The 21,159-nt window shown below is 39.2% G+C and overlaps 1 protein-coding gene across 1 annotated transcript in view; it reads right to left on the minus strand.

Moving 5' to 3' along the window:
• LOC130608973 (maltase-glucoamylase-like) overlaps positions 1–4,954 on the minus strand; it is a 55,635-nt gene extending 50,681 nt beyond the window's left edge. Inside the window, exons 1-2 of the mRNA XM_057427472.1 lie at positions 4,760–4,954; positions 3,185–3,258 (exon numbers count right to left, since the gene is read on the minus strand). Coding sequence (XP_057283455.1) covers positions 3,185–3,258; positions 4,760–4,883 — 198 coding nt within the window. The 5' untranslated portion in view covers positions 4,884–4,954. The remainder of the gene's footprint in view (positions 1–3,184; positions 3,259–4,759) is intronic.
• Positions 4,955–21,159: the final 16,205 nt, after the last annotated feature.

The following is a 21,159-nucleotide window of genomic DNA, read 5'->3' on the forward strand; positions in this document are numbered from 1 at the left end:
AATAGGCGGAGAAGGTCCAAAAATCTCCATTGCTGCTGTCCTTTGTGCACTTAATTTTGGGTTGTAGCACCCAACCTGGTCAGTGTAGGTCAAATGTTTTTCTCAGCCACTGAACAGGGCAAAGATAAGTCAGCTCCAGCCTGGAACCATGCATGTGCTGAGGGAAAGCACAGAGGGAGCTCACAGACCCAATGGCTTGGGAAGTCTTAACACATTTATTTGGTATTTTGACTGAGCAGAGAAATCTGCAAAATTGAGCCAAGATAAACCCCATATTCACCAAATAGATAAATGTTTGTCTCTCTGCCATAGACTCATCACATCAGAAAATGCCTGCTGTCATTTTCATTAGGTTCCAAGCAAAAATCATGGTTGCATGAGAGATACTGTGACTCATTTTCCCTCACATCAATCCACAAATGAATGCACTTTCTAAGGCTGTGAAAAACCCATGCTTACTTTCCACCTTCCCAGCTACCACCATGAGAACTTCATATTTCCTATTTTATAAACTATTTCAGAGTAAACGAAAGAAGAGCCAATCCTCTTCAAGACTGCAGAGATCACAGCTTTGCTCACTTACTTCAGTTACTTCATACATAGGGGAATATCCTAAATACATAAGAACAGAGTTGTTACCTCCATCTTCTTATCCCTTCCTAGACCAGTGACTATCCCATGCAACACAGAATAGCTTGAACAACCAATTTTCTTAAAGCCTGGGAATTCAAGCATCTGCATTCCCAACTTCATAAGCACACTTCTCTTTTCCCCCAGTTACTTCTGATGAATTTTTTACTATTTTCAGCATTTGCTTTCCAGTCCAGTGATATTCTTCTAGCTAGATCTTACTCTAGTGTACTTGTAAGCTATACCTCTGTATTTTCATGGCACATGCTTGCTGCATAAAGAAGTAAATACAGAAGTGCAAGATAAGCTATGCCTGACATCAGGAAAGGAGCAGAGTTCATCCAAAGGCGCTGGAGAAGCTGTTACAAAAGCTATCATTTAATGTGAATAAAGACATGAGCTGTCTCTGAGCTGCAAGCCTAGCATAATAGATACCAATATCCAAGAAAGCCAAAGTCAAAGCTTAATTAGAAATAATCCTGGATATGAGGAAAGAGTTTACACTGGGGTACAGTATGAGGTGGCTTCTGAACACTGAACTGAGCACCAAGGATTAAAAGAATAGCTTGCTTATTTGCTGAACTAAAACATTTCTCTCATGTGTATCCAAACAAACCCCTGCCAGCAGGAAAAAAAAAAAAAACACAGCATAAATCAAACCAAAACCAATACAAACTTCCCTCAAGCTTTCAGAGGTATCAGTCCAATAATGGACTACACCAGCTCCGCTCATTGTAATCTATTTTTTACTGGTGCGTTACTTTTGTCTAACCAAACTTCATGGCAATTTTCCAAAGTGAATAGTTAATAAATATCTACTTTCTTTCAGCATACCTATCTTTGTCAAACCTGCAATTGGTTAATAAATATCTATTTTCTTTCCACACTTCTATTTTCTGTAATCCTACTCATTTTCTGGCTTCATCTGGGACACCTTTACTGAATAAAGATATCGAGACAGACACTAATTTGGTATATGATCTTAGGCAAATCATACTTTTCCCAGCTGTTGCTTATTCTCTAAACCACTAATGGAAAACATGGCAGAAGGTTTATTCTAAGCAGGTACCTGTAATTTTACAGCTCTGCTGTAGAGAAGGACAACCAAAACCAAACCAAATTTTCTTCTTCCAGGAGAAAATTTATATGGGGTGAATGGACACACTGGTGTGGGACTCTGGCTCATGTCAGGCATAAACCTAAAAGCTTTCATCAGGGCACAAGTTAAAGGGGATATTTGTCTATAATCTGCTGAAATTTGCTGCCTGGTCTTCACTAAGGAAAGAACAGATTCAGGAATCATTTATTTTACCTCTAATACCAGAGCACCTACCTCAATGTTCATATCTGCATCTAGCCCTTGCTCATATCTTGATATTTTTTTAATTCTTTCTAATCAGTAATACTAGAAAGCAAGGGCAGACTTACAATGAGGTTTATGGTTGCAACCAGAGCAAAATAATTTCCCACACTGAATGATGAGTGCAGCACTTAGCGTGGGGTGACTGGTAGCAATTAAAGATTAAAGTGATCTGCATGACTGCTTCTACCATGGTGTGCTTGCTCCTAGGGGAATGAAGTAACCAAAAGAGTAAAGGAGCAAGCTGTGTGATCTGAGCCTTTTACTAACTTGTTCATCCACAGGACTTTATTGAGCTATATATCATAACAAAACCCATGGCATGACAGAAGCTTTAACAACTGTCATTTCTGAAATTAGACTGGGAATTTTTTCAGAAATTGAGACAGCTGGTTAATAATTTTTTATACCCCTGTGAATGGCATAAACATCACACATCATAGTATATGCACTATTTTTTCTCCTAAGCTGCCCCCACTAAACCAAAGAAAGATGTCAGATATCCTCCAGCTTTCTTCAGAAAATAAGAATATCCATCATAAAGATAAAAAATAATAATAAACAATAATAGCCGTTCAAGACCAACCACAATAAAAACATTCTAAATATGAAAGCACTGAAAAATTAAGATGGGAATCTTAACTCATAGATTCTTAAGCCAAAAGGCTATTTCTAAACTCTGCTCTCACAGGTAAAACACACCACAACCAAGAAAGGAAGACTATGATATTCAAGTTGATTCTGAAAAGAAACTTACATTATAAAAGTTTTGTGCATCTGGGTAAACTGCATCTTCACCTGCTATTTCTGAATGATTATAAATGTAGTACTTGACCATCAGACAAAAATAAACTCTTCAAAGTTGTTGAAAGTAGAGAGTGACTTTTTAAACTCTTTGTTGTCTGACTGATTTTACTTCCATCTATACTAAAACCAAACTGCTGGTGTGTACTTTGGCATGATCTTCAGTCTTTGACAGCAAACTGTTACAACGGCTAGAAAGATCGGATGTTCTGTCAACAGACTGAAGTGGGTTATACAGGAGCTACAGTTCTCCGCAAAGTGTTCACACAATCATGCATTAAAAAAGGTTAACAAAACAACGGACAGAGACAAGTGATATTTTCTACAATTAAGCATGAGGTTTATGGGAAAAACCCTATTTTCTAATTTTTTTCTGGAATTTTTTCAGACCTTTGTTGCTACTTGATCCGGGATGCAGTCAATTCTCTCTGATAGTAGTAAGTTCTGACATGTTGGTGTAAATTCTGTTAGAGAAAGAAATAAATGGGTTATTACCAGGATTTCCAAAATGTAGCAATAACTTGACTACCTCCTCACTCAGTAAATTCTTCTACTGGTTATTTCTCAGCATCTTGAAACTCTAAATATTAATATTGATTTAAATGAGTGTAAACTGTTGTTAATGGAATTTATTCTTACCTTTGAAAAATTTTACACAACTATTTCAGATAAAGGTATGACAATTTCAATTTAAAGTTCTCAAAAATATGGATGACTTTGATAAGTTTATTTCTTAAGGTATACATTAATCCAGTTTTCAGTAAGTCCTGTAGCTCAATATGCATTGCTGCTTGTAAAAGTACATGATAAATTAAAATTGAAAGGACTTTTCTTTATCTTAAATGGTACTGTACTGCTGTTCTCCCATGTGCTCCTGGCTCTGAAATACTGTTCTTCCACTGGAGCTTGAATTAGAGCCTCAGGTAAAAGCATCATAAAGCTCCCTTAAGATGCTCTGCTATGTTTCACTGAATTTAAGTTACTTCTTGGCAACTTTAGCTGACAAAAGGGGACCCAAAGGTGGGTTTCAGTTCCTCCAACCATTGAAAGTTATTTTATATGTAGTTTGGAACATTGTATATATTTGAATGAGAACTACAAAGTGCAGAAATCTTGTCTCAGACTGAGATGCACTCAAATACACGGAGTCACCTGTTTGCTTTGTCTGCAAAATGCATGCTTTTACTTTTTTTCTCAGGCAGACTCCTCCTCATCTTGTGACAAAAGAAGGCAGAAAATATGCACATATTAGTCTGTATGAGCAGTTTTACTATAACACAAAAGTGTTTGTTGAGCATTAACAATTGTTTTTATTTTACTGCTATTTCTACCTCCAAGCTTTCTGCTTCAATCCTGGCATTTAAGTGGAAATATTCATACATAATGGAACTGTATGTCAATCAGGATGCTTTATATCACACCCCTGTAAGACAAGTGGTTTCTAAAGTACCAATACATTAATATGAAACACTATACATTGTTATGGTTATAATGTGTGTTCCACACAATTTGGCTGCTTCTATAGAGTCTCCCAGATCCCCTTTATTTTTTCCAGTGTTGTCTTTTTTATATTAAAAAATTTTGAGGTAATACCGTTTCTATGCTCATAAGGCAAGTCCAGTCTTGTGAGGATGAGATAGAAGGGTTTTTTTCCCATCAATAAATTCTGAGTCATGCTGTTTATCATGTCATATACGGCAAGGTCACTCACATTATCTTTTGGTAATGATAACAACATAACAGTAATTCTGAAAGTCAGTACTTTACAGTGCTTATAGTGATTTTTTTTCCCCACATTTTAATATCCATGTTCCTTAACAGTCTGTATACAACAGTGATGGAAATAATACCAACAGTTAGTTACTGAAGTTCCATGGCATTTACAATAGTCTCAGGAAGCAGAGCTAAGCACCTCTCACCTAGAAGTTTTGCTCTGGTCCTACAGCAGCAATGGGAACCACTTACCTGTTCTTTTGACTCCAGATTGTCCTGATGCTAAAAGCCCAATGAGGACACAGGCTATGATCACCACCAGGCAGAAGAGGGCAATCAGGGTGATTTCCAGTCCACTGAACTTCCTCTTGCCCATCTAGACCCAGAGGAACACCATTGGTAAAAGGAAAACACAAGTAATAGCTTGGAAAACCCCCAAAATTACATTACTACTTTACTAAATCAGCAAAATTTATAAATTATTTAGGTTTTAAACCATGTCCTCTAATCCTGGGGTTTAATTAAAACATTCCTTAAGGACTACGTGCGATAAGTCTCTAATTCAGGATAATTCACACAGCATAGAATACTGCTGTTTAGTACACCAGTGGGCAATCACAGAAATGTATTTTGTTGCCTGCAGAACACTTTACACACAAAGAACAATTTCCTCCTGAGATTAACTAACTGTGACGTTTCTTACATGTTATTAATGTTCCTGAGACAGAAAACTATCAGAATCCTCTTCCTTCTGTTTGTTTATATTTTCCTCCTAAGTTTTCTTTCCACCTTGTTTTATAAAGGGGGATGTAGATTTGTTAAAAACGTACTTGACAAAAACCTCTAATAAGCTATGATACAATGCTTGTGACACTTGGGAGTGGTAAAACATAGATAATAGGGTAAGTCACTTTGTAATGTAGGAGAATATATCATATCTTAGGCAGTGGTACACTGGTTGCTTCTGAAATCACAACTGAAATGAGGGAGCATATGCTCAAAAACTTGTCGTAAAATCCTGTGTATATGTAATCTTTTTACCAATATTGCTCTCTTTTACTGTGAGGCTCAGTGGAGCAAAGCTTGCTGCACCAAGAGGCTTGTGCTAGTTGCAGAAGCAGCTGCTCAGCCCCGCGCAAAAAACAATACCATGCTCTTAACATTAAACTGAGCATCTGCAATAAAATTAATTAAAACTAATCTCCAGCACCCAGAGCACCCTATCTCAAAATCCTCTTCTGTAATGTTGCCTCACAAAATGATATCATCAATATACTGCACGTTCCAGTGCTTCCCCCTATTCCAGTGCATTCTAGATCAGTCCATGGCAGATGGTAAGGCTGTGTTTCCGACCCTGGTGCAGCCAATTCCAGGTATACTAGATGTCCCTTTAGGTGAAAGCAAACTGTGGCTTGCACTCTACTGCCAAATGGATTGAGAAAAATGCATTGGCAATACCAGTTGTGGCATATGACTTGGCTGCCTTTGGCTCCAGTTCACATTGAAGTTCTAGCATGTCTGCCATGGCCACACTCAGAGGCAGCATGACTTCATTCAGGCCACAATAGTCCACTGTTATTCTCCACTCTCCTTTAGAGTTTTGTACTGGCCATATGAGCGAGGTGAGCAGGTCCTGCTGATCTCTCCTTGACTCTCCAGTCAATAAATCAGATTATGAGTGGAAATCAGGAAGTCTCGCTTAGTAGGATATTATCTCTAGTGTACCATTGTGGTGGTAGTGATCAGCACTTGATGACCTTAAAAGTCTTTTCCAACCTAGTTGATTCTATGATTTTATTTTCTTCAAACTTCAGCAACCTGATAAAACAGTCCTCTGAAAGGCCAGGCAATATAGACAGCTGCTTTATTTCCTCCATCTCCAAGGCAGCTATATCAAAAAGCCCACCAGTACCCTTTTGGGTCCTTGAAATACCTTCTCCTGTGACAGCCTATGACAAGGATGCCAGTCACAATGGTGTGCTTTTGCTACTCCTTCCCAGTCAGGCCAATTTCAGCCTCTAGAACAGTTAGCTGTTGGGATTCTCCTGTCAGTCCAAAAATAGAGACCTGTTCTGTCCCTAGATATCTTGATGGCATCGCGGTACACTGTGCACCAGTGTCTACTACAGCCTTATATTCATCTCTATAGAGATGATGGCAGTGCTGAGTACAAATACCAGATTAGTCTCATGAATTATAATTTTATCACATCATAAGTCAGTGTTGCACAGTACATCAAAATGATAACCTTAGCCCAGCTCCCAGAGGTAATAAACAGCACAACAGAGAACATACGCAACAAGTTGCATAACACAATCTTGAGAACACATGCAACATATGTGACCAGTGACTATTACAATGAATGCTTATATCAAACTTATTTTAACACTCTTTGGTCAGGCCTGTCATTATCTCAGTCCTGTTCATGTTGGAGGCCAAAAAGGACTGTCATGGTTTAACCCCGCAGGCAGCTCAACACCACAGAGCCTCTTACTCACTCCTTTGCAGTGGGGGAAGAGAATCAGAAAAAAAATAAAACACATGGGTTGAGATAAAGACATTTATAAAGGACAGAAAAAGAATGGAAAATCATACTAGTGATAAAACAATATACAAAACAAGTTATGCACAGAGCAACTGCTCACCACCCGCTGACTAATTTCCAGCCAGTCCCTGGCCAGCAGGCTGCCATCTGCCGGCCCCACAATGGGGGGCATTTTCTTGTTCAGCATGATGCCATATGGCATGAAATAACCCCTTGGGCAGTTGGAGTCAGCTGTCCCGGGTGTGTTACCCCCCAGCTTCTTGTGCACCCCCAGCTTACTCGCTGGCAGGGTGGTATGGTAAGATGAAAAGTCCTTGACTTAGTATAAGCACTGCTCAGCCACAACTAAAACATCATTGCGTTAGCAATATTATTCTCATCCTAAATCCAAAACACAGCACTGTGCCAGCCACTAGGAGAAAAATTAACTTTGTCCCAGCTGAAACCAGGGCATGTCCTATCAACAGTTCCCAGAAGAGTAAAGCTAATACTCGGATAACTAATGTTTTTCAGTATGGTAATTCATAAAAAAGCTTTTGTAAATAACATAGTGTTATTCATATTTTCTCCATTAATACAAAATTTGCAGACATTTTTCATATTATGTTTATTGTTACTTCCCAGGGAATATTGTACTTAAAGTCTACAACTACACTGTCTATTGATAAGCATACATCTTAAGGCCAGTTCCTTACAATGAGGAAATGATACTCCAGCAGTTCCTCTCCTGAGTTCCGTTTAATATTGCCTGACTATGTTAACTAAAAAACCCCAATTTACATAAAATAAAATAAAAAAGCCCACTGTTTTTTCTAAAAATTAGAGTTCTTGCATAAAGCTTCCCCCTCCCCCAACTATAACATTGTGTTTCATTTCTTTCCTTCTCATGGTCTTCTCCAAGACCTAAGACTTTAGAAATAAGGTTTTATAATTTATAAATGTAAGTTCTGTTGCATGATGTGCACTCAAAAGTGAGGAAAAGGTGTCCAGAAATTTGGATGCAGTAAAATGAATGACATACATACCTTAAAGCCCCTCTGATTTCTTCATCTGCTGCTCTTGATATGTAAAGCTCAACGTCAAAACCGATGCTTTATCCTTTGCTGTTATCAGTTCATTGCACTGTTTGCTAACCGATCTACCAATGGCAGGTACATACATAATTACAGGCAGATTGCAGAAACTCTTTGGACTAAACGTAGTTACTGTGATTATTGTAGCCAAGGAATGGCTGGTTGATTAATAATACTTTGGTTCAATCACACATGAGATTCTGTAAATGAGAAAAAAGCAGGCATAAAATGCTAATAAGCTGATCCATTTTGCAAGACTAAACAGATTTTATTCTCTTCCTTCTCTGTATCTTTGTTACTAGAACCTTCATTGAGCCTTCATATTTTTTGTCTAAAATTTGTGCTTTAAGCACCACAAGGCGTCTTTAAAGGTTTCCAAATGAGGAAAAAAAAAAAATTAAAATAGTTGTAAGACAGAATCCATTTTATGACCATTAAAACTTTTTAAGAAATTAATTATGAAGTATTAATTTCAATATAAAACACTAATATGCTTCACTGTGAGGGTGGTGAGACATTGGAACAGGGTGCCCAGAGATGCTGTGGCTGCCTTATCCCTGGAAGTGTTCAAGGCCAGGTTGGATAGGGCTTGGAGCAACCTGGTCTAGTGGAAGGTGTCCCTGTCCATTGTGGGGAAGTTGGAATCAAATGATCTTTAAGTAAGTTACCTTCCAACCAAACCATCTGTGACTTCATGATTGTATAATTAATATAAATAGATTTCATGTGATACTAACAATAAAAGCCAATAGCAGAAGAAAAAGATGTAAGAGATTATAGGGGAGAGGTTTCAATCATAATCTTAATATGAAGCCTTCATATATAGCTGGGGTTTGTCTTTTTCTCAAAACAGATAGAATCTTAAAATTAAATCTTTATTTTCTGAAGGAAAGCTTCCAATTCATACTATTAAATTTTTACAAGTTATTTTTCAGTAGTAGAGAAATGACTGAGAAATGTCACTTGTATTTTTTCAGCTGTTCATACAATTATTCAACTTCCTCAATATCTCAGCTGCAAATGTGAAGTGCAGGAATGAGGTGCATCCTCTTGAGCCCAAAGGGAATGGTTCTCTTTTCCTTCGTCAACATTTTAAACAGAGAAAATCAACCATACATATAGAAAACTGCGGTTTTCCTCTAACCATCCATCTTTACACAATTCAATGCCACTACTCTCAATAAATCTAGTTTTGAAATGCAACCTGTTACATAGTTATCTCACCCTTTCCATTTCATTGTAACATCATGCGTATTTACATGTGTGCAAATAAGCTCTGGAAATGCAATTCTAACATCCCTCTCAATATGGCTAAATATGTCGCTTTATGAATGCATATCAAGAAATAATGTTTTCACATGGATTATGAAGATATCAATGGTTTGGGAGGCCTGGGTTTTTTATTTGATGTATATCTCTTTTCCAAGGTTTATATCTTCATTTCCCTGTTCCGGGAAAGTACTCAGTCCATCAAAGCATATGAACGTGTTTCATTTAAGCATGTCCACAATCACCCTGACATCAATATAACCATTTGCTTAAGTGCTTTTCTGAATTCACGGTGCTACAAACTTACATTATCAATCACCAAGTGAAAGTTTTCAATGCAACATGAGAACATAAAAACACTGAACAAAAAAGTCTCACAGAGAGTTAACCAGCAGGTTTCCCATCTGAGTGTATTTTCATCAGTCTACAGAGGATAACAGCAACAGGGCTTTCAGGTCAAGATGTGATATTGAGCATAAAGGAGGAGTGGGGAAAGCTTTTCAGTCAGGGATGCTGAGAGGACATAAAGACAGCCAAGAACTCTATTAAAACAAGAACTGGAACAGCATGGTCTCTGCTGTGTCCTGCTTCGGTTTCCAGGAATTAAAAGCTGATTATTTTCTGACAGCTAGCAAGCAGAATTACTATAAGCCCAGGAGTATAGGCTAGAGTGTAGAGACTAGGGTAAGAAAATAAGCTAGGAAATTACCTACTGTTAAAAATGTAGTAATTTAAAAAGATACAGTTATCTCTTAGATTTTAACAGGCCAGTTTTTAATTAAGTCACAACTTGAAAAACTGGATAGCTGGTAATAGGTCCTTGGTTGTATTTATACAGACAGTTGTGCTAATAATTGAGTTTTCAGCTAAGGGACCATGTTAGAAAAAAGAAATAGCTTACATTTTTTTCTATGGTTTCACTGTTTTTCATTGTTTTATTATCCAACATTTAAGTTACAGTTTAGAGCCCTTTATTCCTGCAAGAAGCTGCTTGCTGATTCAGTCAGGAGCATGATCATTAGCTGTCATGGAAGGACATCCATCACAGATGCAGTGAGAGCACACTCCTGTACTTCCCACATGAGATGTTTGCATATCTGAATCCACTCTGCAATCACAGTTCAGCAAACTGGGAGCATTTCAGTGCAGCTACGATCATATTCAAGAAATGAAGAAGGCTGAGCAGTTTTTAGAAGCAGCTATGAGGAAGCTTGTGTGCAAAGACTCATCTCTCAAGCCTGGGAAAAAGAAACTGTCTTGATTTATGTTCTGCACATGACAAAGCAGCTGCCAAATTATGTCTCCTCCTTCTCTGAAATGCTAGATTGAGCCTTCATTCCTTCAGGAGAACAAGTTGATACTAGCCCTTATCAACTTTCTGTGTACTGAAACACAAATGACTGCTCAGTGCAAAGAACCATAGGTCTACACTCCACTCCCAGGTCAGCTACTCATTAGCTAACTGTCACCTGCGCATCATGCACGTATCATCTGCTTGCTTCATGATTTTTTCATTTGGGTAATGAAGATGAAAATAGTTCTGAGAATACTTCTAAAGTCTTTAGCTGAAAGGCACTGTGTAAAAGCAGGATAGTGGTCTTTCCAAGACACAACATAAGACAAAACCACGCAAAGGCGGGAGAGCTTCAGTGAGAGCTACGAGAAAATTCTGCTTTAACAATTTATATAGTTCAGATGTGAGCCGCATTACCCTGGTGTTAACAGAATATTGCAGGGCCACAGCAAAACATACATGTCACTGTGAGGTCACATTAAGTGAATTATTTGATTAGTGATGTAAAAAGAGTCTTACCTAGAAAACAGAAGAGGATCCAGCCTCTCCAGGGAGTCACTGGATTGTTAATCCTGAGAGAGACTTACAAATCCTGAAGTTCCTGGCTGCTATGTCCTGATTAAAAAATGCCTTGCAGTCTCTGACCTGAGGTACTGGTCCCCAGTCACTGGCTCTGATAGAAGCACCTCATGGCTCTGCTGGACTCTGGCTCCTTTCCCAGGTATGGGGACAGGGAGGACAGGCACAAGTCCCTCCCTAGCAGTCAGTATAGGCACAGCTGTACTACACTTTGTATCTAAATATATGGATGACCCAGGGAACTACAGACCCATCAGTCTCACCTCTGTGCCTGGCAAAATCTTGGAGCAGATTCCCCTGGAAGGCATGCTAAGGCACATGAAAATCAACAAGGTGCTTGGTGACAGCCAGCATGGCTTCACTAAGGGGAAATCCTGCCTGACCAATTTGGTGGCCTTCTACGATGGGGCTACAGAACTGATGGACAGGGGTAGAGCAGCTGATGCCATCTACCTGGACTTGTGCAAAGCGTTTGACACTGTCCCACACAACATCCTTGTCTCTAAATTGGAGAGACATCAATTTGATGGATGGACCACTCAGTAGATAAAGAACCGGCTGGATGGTAGCATGCAGAGTTGTGGTCAATAGCTCAATGTCCAGCTGGAGATCAATAATGCGTGGTGTTCCTCAGGGATTGGTGTTACACAGTATCACAGTATGCTAGAGATTGGAAGGGACCTCAAAAGATCATCTAGTCCAATCCCACTGCCGGAGCAGGAACACCTAGATAGTGTTACATAGGAATGTGTCCAGGTGGGTTTTGAATGTCTCCAGGGAAGGAGACTCCACAACCTCCCTGGGCAGCCTGTTCCAGTGTTCCGTCACCCTCACTGAGAAGAAGTTTCTTCTCAAGTTTAAGTGGAACCTCTTGTGTTCCAGTTTGTACCCATTACCCCTTGTCCTATCATTGTTTGCCACTGAGTAGAGCCTGGTTCCATCCTCGTGACACTCCCTCTTTATATATTTATAGACACTAATAAGGTCACCCCTCAGTCTCCTCTTCTCCAAACTATAGAGACCCAGCTCCCTCAGTCTTTCCTCATAAGGGAGATGCTCCACTCCCTTAATCATCTTCGTTGCCCTGCGCTGGACTCTCTCCAGCAGGTCCCTGTCCTTCTTGAACTGAGGGGCCCAGAACTGGACACAATATTCCAGATGCGGTCTCACCAGGGCAGAGTAGAGGGGAAGGAGGACCTCTCTCGACCTACTAACCACCCCCCTTCTAATACACCCTAGGATGCCATTGGCCTTCTTGGCCACAAGGGCACAGTGTTGGCTCATGGTCATCCTGTCGTCCACTAGGACCCCCAGGTCCCTCTCCCCTACACTGCTCTCTAACAGGTCGTTCCCCAACCTATACTGGAACCTGGGGTTGTTCCTGCCCAGATGCAGGACTCTACACTTTCCCTTGTTATATTTCATCAAGTTATTCCCTGCCCAACTCTCCAGCCTGTCCAGGTCTCTGACATCTCTCTGGATGTCAGCCACTCCTCCCAGCTTAGTGTCATCAGTAAACTTGCTGATAGTACACTCAATTCCCTCATCTAAATCATTGATGAATATATTAAATAATACTGGTCCCAGTACTGACCCTTGAGGCACTCCACTAGTTACAGGCCTCCAACTAGACTCCGCCCCATAGACTACAACTCTCTGGCTTCTCTCCTTCAGCCAGTTCACAGTCCACCTCACTACCTGATCATCCAGACCACACTTCCTCAATTTAGCTGTGAGGATGCTGTGGGAGACTGTGTCAAATGCTTTGCTGAAGTCAAGGTAGACCACATCCACCGCTCCGCCATCATCCATCCACCGTATTATTTCCTCATAAAAGGCTAAGAGATTGGTCAAACATGATTTCCCCTTGGTGAAGCCATGTTGACTGCCCCTCATAACCCTCTTATCCTTGATATGCCTTAAGATGGCACCAAGGATAAGGTGTTCCATCACTTTCCCAGGGATGGAGGTGAGGTTGACCGGTCTATAGTTACCCGGGTCCTCCTTCTTGCCCTTTTTGAAGACTGGAGTGACATTTGCTTTCCTCCAGTCTTCGGGCACCTCTCCCGTTTCCCAAACGTTGGGACTGGTCTTGTTTAACATCTTTGTCGGTGACATGGACAGTGGGATTGAGTGCGCCCTCAGCAAGTTTGCCGATGACACCAAGCTGTGTGGTTTGGTCGATACACTGGAGGGAAGAAATGCCATCCAGAGGGACCTTGACACACTTGTGAGGTGGGCTGATGCCAACCTCATGAAGTTTAACCATGCCAAGTGCAGGGTCCTACACCTGGGCTGGGGCAATCCCAGGCACAGCTACAGGTTGGGCAAAGAAGAGATTCAGAGCAGCCCTGCAGAGAAGGACTTGGGGGTGTTGGTCGATCAGAAAATGAACATGAGCCGGCAGTGTGTGCTTGCAGCCCATAAAGCCAACTGTATCCTGGGCTGCATCAAAAGGAGCATGACCAGCAGGTCAAAGGAGGTGATCCTGCCCCTCTACTCTGCTCTTGTGAGATCTCACCTGGAGTATTGTGTGCAGTTCTGGTGTCCTCAACATAAAAAGGACATGGAGCTGTTGGAGCGAGGAGGGCCATGAGGATGATCAGGGGACTGGAGCACCTCCCGTATGAAGACAGGCTGAGGAAGTTGGAGCTGTTCAGCCTGGAGAAGAGAAGGCTGCGTGGAGACCTCATAGCAGTCTTCCAGTATCTGAAGGGAGCCTACAAGGATGCTGGGGATGGACTCTTCATAAGGGACTGCAGTGATAGGACAAGGGGTAACGGGTTAAAATTTAAACAGGGGAAGTTTAGATTGGATATAAGGAGGAAGTTCTTTATATTGAGGGTGGCGAGGCACTGGAATGGGTTGCCCAAAGAGGCTGTGAATGCTCCATCCCTGGCGATGTTCAAGTCCAGCTTGGAGAGAGCCTTGGGTGACATGGTTTAGTGTGAGGTGTCCCTGCCCATGGCAGGGGGGTTGGAACTTGATGATTTTAAGGTCTTTTCCAACCCTAACTGCTCTATGACTATATGTCTTCATATATATGAACATTACAGATTCTGCATATACTGAGTAATAACTTACTTTTCATGTGACAAAACAGATATTGTATTTGGGCAAAAGTTAAATAATTGGGTCAAATCAACATTTTGGTGAAAGTCTCAATTTCGATGTCATATGACTTGAACAGGTTGCTGGCGGGAGACCAAATATGTTCCTGCTGTAACTCTCCTCCCATAAGTCAGTTTATACTGCTGATGAATTTGTTCCCAAAAATTTCAGGACATGTTTTAAAACTAATGTTTTTAGGTTTAGAGGCAGATGCACACAAGCAGAAAAACAGTTCAAATTCAGCACAGCTTTTAGAGGGCTCCTGGGAACCCCTTGATAAAATTCCGTCATCAAATAACAAGTAGATTGCATGGATGTTACTTCTGCAACCAAAATCTTCCTCTTTTACAGTGAAATGACAGAAGATTTGTTCCAGTGTTCAACTAATAAAACCCCCCAAACCTTTATAAAATAGAAGCACAGCTCCTCTTCATACTGGAAAAGATCAGGTTTTAGAAAATATATCAGAACAACCCCAGCACTTAGAGAAAGCTAAGAGAAACTATAAACACACTTTTCCTATACTTATATTCATCTGGGGAAAAACTGTGTACTTTCAGGGTTATTTCTTGATTTTACATAAACAGTAAATAAAATACACAGTGCTGAAACAGAGTTTGGAGACTAGGACTCCTTAACTTGAAGGGAATATCTTAACCTTTTAGCTGAAGTCATTTCATGTTTTCTCTGGCTTGATCAGCACTGAATTATTAAACTATCCTGGTACTTGCTAAACAGGAGCAAAGGAAAATGTAGGTCGATACCTCTTTCCCTTTGTTTTTCATATATTTGACCTTATTTTCTTTATCCCATGAGTAAATGGAAACCTGAATAAAGTCCAAACAAACATCGTAAGGTGTGATGAGTTTGGTAGAATTCCATATGAAGGCATCTCAGCACACACCTTAACCACTTCTTTAGTACTCTCCAAGACTGCAATGAACATCTGGAATAAGTAATGTGGTTCACAGAACAGATTTGTCTGCTGCATCAACCCTCTCCAGGACTTTCCAGCACCTGTGAGCTTTCTAAGGGGATGGACTGCAAAGAAAACACCTTCAGAAAGCTTATAACAAAGGCTATAACAAAGTAAATGCTTACCACACCATAAGCATCTTTTTCCTTTTCTAAGCTTCAATAACCAGTGTTCAGAATAGAGCTTGAACACCAATTTGAGGCAGCTTTTTTACCAAAACTTCTAGGCAGAAGCCTTACCAGAGCTATTTCGCAATTCCGAATCTGAACATGAAGGCACACTGTTGTTCAGCATTGGAATGTACTACACACTGCTGAGGATGGCACAGAATTTCCTATGCTCAGCAAGAAAAAACAACCATGAATAAATTTTAAGGAGAAACTGAGGGAGAAAACTCCTCATTAAAAAAAAGAAGAATAAAAAATATATACCTGCCCTGGAGTCTCCTTCAGACACCAAAGTGAGATTAATGTAAATCCAGCCAAGCAAGACAAAGATCTGGGAAGCCTCACAAATGCCTTGCAAACATTTTTCCACCAGACTCTGCAGAGAATGAATTTGAATTCATCCAAAGTTGTCGCATTTTCCTGAAGCACCTCACAATCAAGATCAGATACTGTGAGCTTGGTCCCAGACAAAAGCAGTTTTCATTTGCTAGCAATTGACATCCAAAAAGATTTTAATTTTGTTTACTAACCAGATATAGAAATAACATCAATTGAATAATTTCATTGTCATGGAAAAATAGAACGTTTGAAGTTCATTTTCAAAGTATGTGTAGCTCTTCTAAAAGAAATGTAATTAGACATTGTAAAACTATCCTTTTGTAGATAAATAAGTTTCTGTGTCTAAACCACAGGCTTTGATCCTCATTCAAATAACACTTCTGAGCCAACAAAGTATGGCAAAGGTAATGAAGATAGTCTAAAATTGAATACCAGTGTTATTTATGAATTTTTTATTAGGTCAAGTTAGAGACCAGTACAAGCCATGATAGTGATTACAAAGATAAGAATTCTACTGAACATGCACTATGCAGAAAGGGGCAACATTTTACAGTTTTCAATGAAAATGAGGAAATTGCTTGCTGTGAATCTCTAAAATATAGCAGTCATTGCTGTAAGTCTTACTGTAGGTAGTGCAGTACATATTTCTCAGGTGCTTGTGATGATTCAGTTAAGATTTCAAATAAGAACAAAAATGTTATAACAAGGCTTCCAGAAAAACCCAAACCCTCCTTAGGAGTCAAACAGTCTCTTGAGCAGCAACCCTGATCTTCCCGCTGTTTCAGACAATGTGCAGAATATGGAAAGGTATTCTCAATATAAGGAAAAAAAAAAAAAAAGGCTGAAAAAACCCCAAGAAACCAGAAAGTTTAGTTCATTAGTACTTATCCCTCCTCAAATATCTGAATTCCCAATCTCAGAAAGCTAGCAAAATTACTTCAAAAGAGCTCAGATGCTTTTTCAAGAAATATTGACTTTTCAGAAAATGAAGGCACTATTGAAGGGTGGAACTTGACAGAATGTTAAATCTCAGTTGTTCACAAGGCATGTCATAAACTGACAGACCAAGACTATTGTGGGTGCTTGTTTTGGAGTCTTATAGCTGAGAGCAGCTGTTAGGTTTTACTCCCAAGTCTTTGTTCTCTCAAGTTCTTCAGGTTTATGTGATTTATTTGTTTATGTTTCTTCCCATCTGCAAAAAGGAATTTTCACTTCTAGTAGCAGATCTAGGGACCTCAGACACATTTTCTGAACATGGACATGTCAAGGTTAACATTCAAGCTACAGTTTATTGCTCTGTATACAAAAAGTGTCATATGAAATCTAATTGGTGAAAAATTTAAGAACTGGTTTCAGAAAAAAACCCTGCATATCTCAGATATTAAACCTCTTTAAAAAGAGAGTCCTCACCGATCCTTTGATTCCTTGTAAAGGGGGAAAACCAGTCTTTTAAACCTCCCAAGGCACATCGTTATTTTTTTTGCCTTCTAAAATTGATAAATTCACATTTGTAAGTGCTTAACTAAAGCACATACAGTCTGCTAATTCAATCATAGGCAAAAGAGACTCTTGGATTTAAGACCCCAAATCACCCCAGTCTGTATTCAGGCTGTCAAAATGCACACTAACATAAAACAAATACTTATACAACTACCTACTTGTTCCAGTTTGAAGACACATATGAACAGACCACTAGGAAGCAAAAGAGTCTGTCAACTCCAAAGATTCTTGAGTCATACACCACACAGATCCAAAATAGCATTTATTTTCTAATGCTATTTAAAACACTACCCCCTACCAAAAAAAAACAAACAACACCCCCCCCACCAAAAAACCCACCCAAACACCCAAAAAGGAAAAAACCCAAAAAACCCAAACAAAATAAAAAAGAGGACTCTCTCTACTTTCTCTTTCTTAGCTTGTGAAGTTGTGAAGTTGCATACACACATTTACTCTTTCTTATAACCAGGTAGACCAGAAAATTGGGTTCTGTTTTTAAAATAAAGGTTAATATCTTCACTTCATTAAAAGAAAAAGAAACAAGTATTTTAAGGTGAAATAGGGTCTGCAATCCTGACAATAACCTAAAAACAATAAAAACTCCAGTTAGTATATAGCACTCAAAACACACCTGATTAAGTCCTAACATTATTATCCAAAATTTGTAACCTATTGCTGGGCTTTTCTTCCCCATATTGTTATTGAACAAAAGCTAAAATTACAGATTGTCTCCTAGCTTTTGGAGTGAGGAAGAGATAATTCTGAAAGTATCTGCTTAATGAAATCATTGTTTTGACCCTTTGCATTTTTTGTCAAAGCTTGTCTGCTGACTGTTGCTATGACTTTCCTTGTCCTTGCTGCAGATGGTCATCCAGCCAATGCCTGTGGTTCTTACTGCTACTGAGCAGGAAAAAAAGCAAAGCAACCATTATTATACACTGATTCCTCAGCTTTTTACTTATTTACACATTTTATTACAGGGTATTATTCAGCTTTGCATTTTTTTTCCAATAAAAATAATAGATGTTAATTGTAAGGAAACAAAAATATTAAAGGCTTAGGAGCTTTTTAAAGAAAGGGTGATATTTAATAGTCACATATTTGTAATAATAACTAAAAGATGTAATAACATCAGTGGCAAGAATCTAATTTTCATGTCTTTTCATATGGCAACCTAGTGACCAGTCAGCAGTTAAACTAGTCTGTGTAAGTGCCATTAGGGCTCATGCAGGCAGTATGGACCAGCTCATACTTACACCATTTAAAATGTGGGAAACCTCAAAATTCAAAGACAAATGATATCCATTTACCATAGTCCCCTCCGTGTCGCTACACAGTGACTTCTTAAACTGTAGCCTTACACATAGTGGCAATGTTTGTATCGCTACTATGAAGAATTAAAATCCTGAAAAGTTCAATATTCCCCTTAGATGCTTCTGGTTTATGCGCACATTCCTCACAAATTCTTAAATATTCTTCTTATACTCGCTTCAAGGCTTTCTCTCTAAACACAACAGCTGTAAGTTTGTTTCTTTGTTTATTGTTGTTTTTTGGTTTTGGTGTTTTTTTTTTTTTTTTGGGGGGGGGGAAGGTTCCTTTCTTTCCCCCTAAAAACCCAACAAAACCAAAACAAACAAAGAAAAAAATTAAAAAAACAAAAACAAACCAAAACCAACCCAAACCAACTGATATTATTACAGTCACTTGTAATCTCAAGTGGTAGTATGAGCGAAAACAGCACATAGTGCCAGAATTTGAAGAAAGCTTTAGGGGCTAAGAAGGCTGAAAGTATTGTTATGTAGGCACCGTGCATCACACCTCATACAAATGATGATGCAAAGAGAGCTATATTTATACTCAGGACAGAGAAACCCCAGTCTTCCTCTTTATGCATTGACTGACTTTGCTCAAATGAACTGCTTTCTACTCACAGAAGACCTGGTGTGTACAGTAGGTGACTACGCTTTTTTTTCCTCTTCCAGATGTCTGCATTAGAAAACATGATCCTCTTCTTCAAACACATTGGATCTTCCTCTGCAAGCTCCATCAGTACACTTGTCTTTCCTTGAATCCTAAGTTCAGAGGCAGAAACTGAAAACAATACAAGGGTACATGGTGCAAAAAATTTCCTTGTCTGCCATTCTCTATCAATAATTTCTATTTCGTGATGCTCTGGTCACACCATGGGTACAGCAAACACCACAGAAACCCAGTCACATTACAGTAGCTGAAATTGTTAGAAGCAGCTCCAAAAAAGTCACCAGGTACACTTTTCACATGTTTGAGGAAGACCCCTTCCATCTATACCTTGAGGTATTAACACCATCATTCATTAACCAGAATGTATCTTGCAGCTCATTTGGGGTTCCTTACTACAACTGTCACCACAAGGCTCAGCACCATAATTTTTTCAATTGCTTTATTCCATTAATATACATTGGGGTTTTTTTACCTTGTCCTTAAGTTACGCTCTCCACATGACAAATCTCAAAGGACAAGTATATTACTTTGTGACCACCTCATTTCCATTCTAAGATACTCTCTCATTCAATCTTCTCAGTCTCCTCTCCTTTAAACATCACCACAAAGCCCTTGACTCCAGCTCTTGCCACTACTTAGTATAATCAAGTGAGGAAAATACCTTAGTGCATCAGTCTAGGGTAGAAAGCTACTAGGACCAGGTAGCTAGGACCAGCCAGGACTAGGACCAGCCTCTTTGATGGCTGCTGGGAGAGAAAATCTCTCAGTCCAGCCTGTAACTAAATGATTTTGCAACTTGAGTGACCCCATGATGCACAGGGGGATTGGAACAAAGTCATGGTCTGTGGAGAATTAGACACTTGTGTGTCCCACAGGATCAGCCATAGGCAATGGCTCTTGAAAGAGAAAAAGGTGAGGAAAACACAGTGAGAGAATGGAAAGACAAAAGCAGGGAACTTGCATAACTGAAAAAAGAAAACAACGGATGCCATAATTTTTGTAGCCTAAAATTGGTGTCTCTACAGGATGTAAAAGTGGCCATGGAGCATACTGATAATTTTTTTTTTTTCCCCGGGAGCAAGTTAAGTTTTATGTAGATGCTTAGGCAGCTCCCATAAGGACCCAAGGTCTCTATGCTGCCAGCAGAAGAAACGAGTGCCTGTAATATTCTTGGGCAAAAAGGAAAACTATGGCTTATGCTAGAAGGTAAGTTGACAGTTACTTTCATAGTGACCAGCATACAAGAATCACCTGAAGAAATACTTCTTAAATAATGTAATTATAAATCATTAGCAGCATCTGTGCATGGCCTTTGTAATTAATTATCCTTACAGTTAATATTGAACTCTGTTATTAAGGAAGTGTTGATAAAGAAGCAATCCTTTACTAACTCTACAGATTTAAAAATGCATCATGAACTCTAGAAAAATCTTTGCTCCAAGGAAGGAATAGATTGATTACCAGAATGACCTTGTACTGTCTGTAGAGTTTACTAGAGTTGAATAATGAATTTCATTTTGGTTGATAATATACTTTTGTGAACACATATAATTATCACAAATTAATTTTAAAATGAATAAATTAATTGGGAAATTAAAACAGATTGTCATTACTATAGTAATATGAAATTTCACATAACTGTCCTAATTTATCATGAAGGAATTATGAATGCTAATGAATTAAGTACTTGACATCTTTTCACAAAGAGTATCTTTACCTAATTTTAGCCTGAGAAGGCTTTCTTGTAACTCTCACTGAAATCCTATTTTCTTTTACAAAGGGCCCCCTAGGTTGCCGATTTTACCAGAAAGATTTTACA

Source organism: Pezoporus wallicus, unplaced genomic scaffold (assembly GCF_028554395.1).
Source record: "Pezoporus wallicus isolate ANWC-B61680 ecotype Strahan unplaced genomic scaffold, APGP_CSIRO_Pwel_v1 contig_7657, whole genome shotgun sequence".
Taxonomy (NCBI): domain Eukaryota; kingdom Metazoa; phylum Chordata; class Aves; order Psittaciformes; family Psittacidae; genus Pezoporus; species Pezoporus wallicus.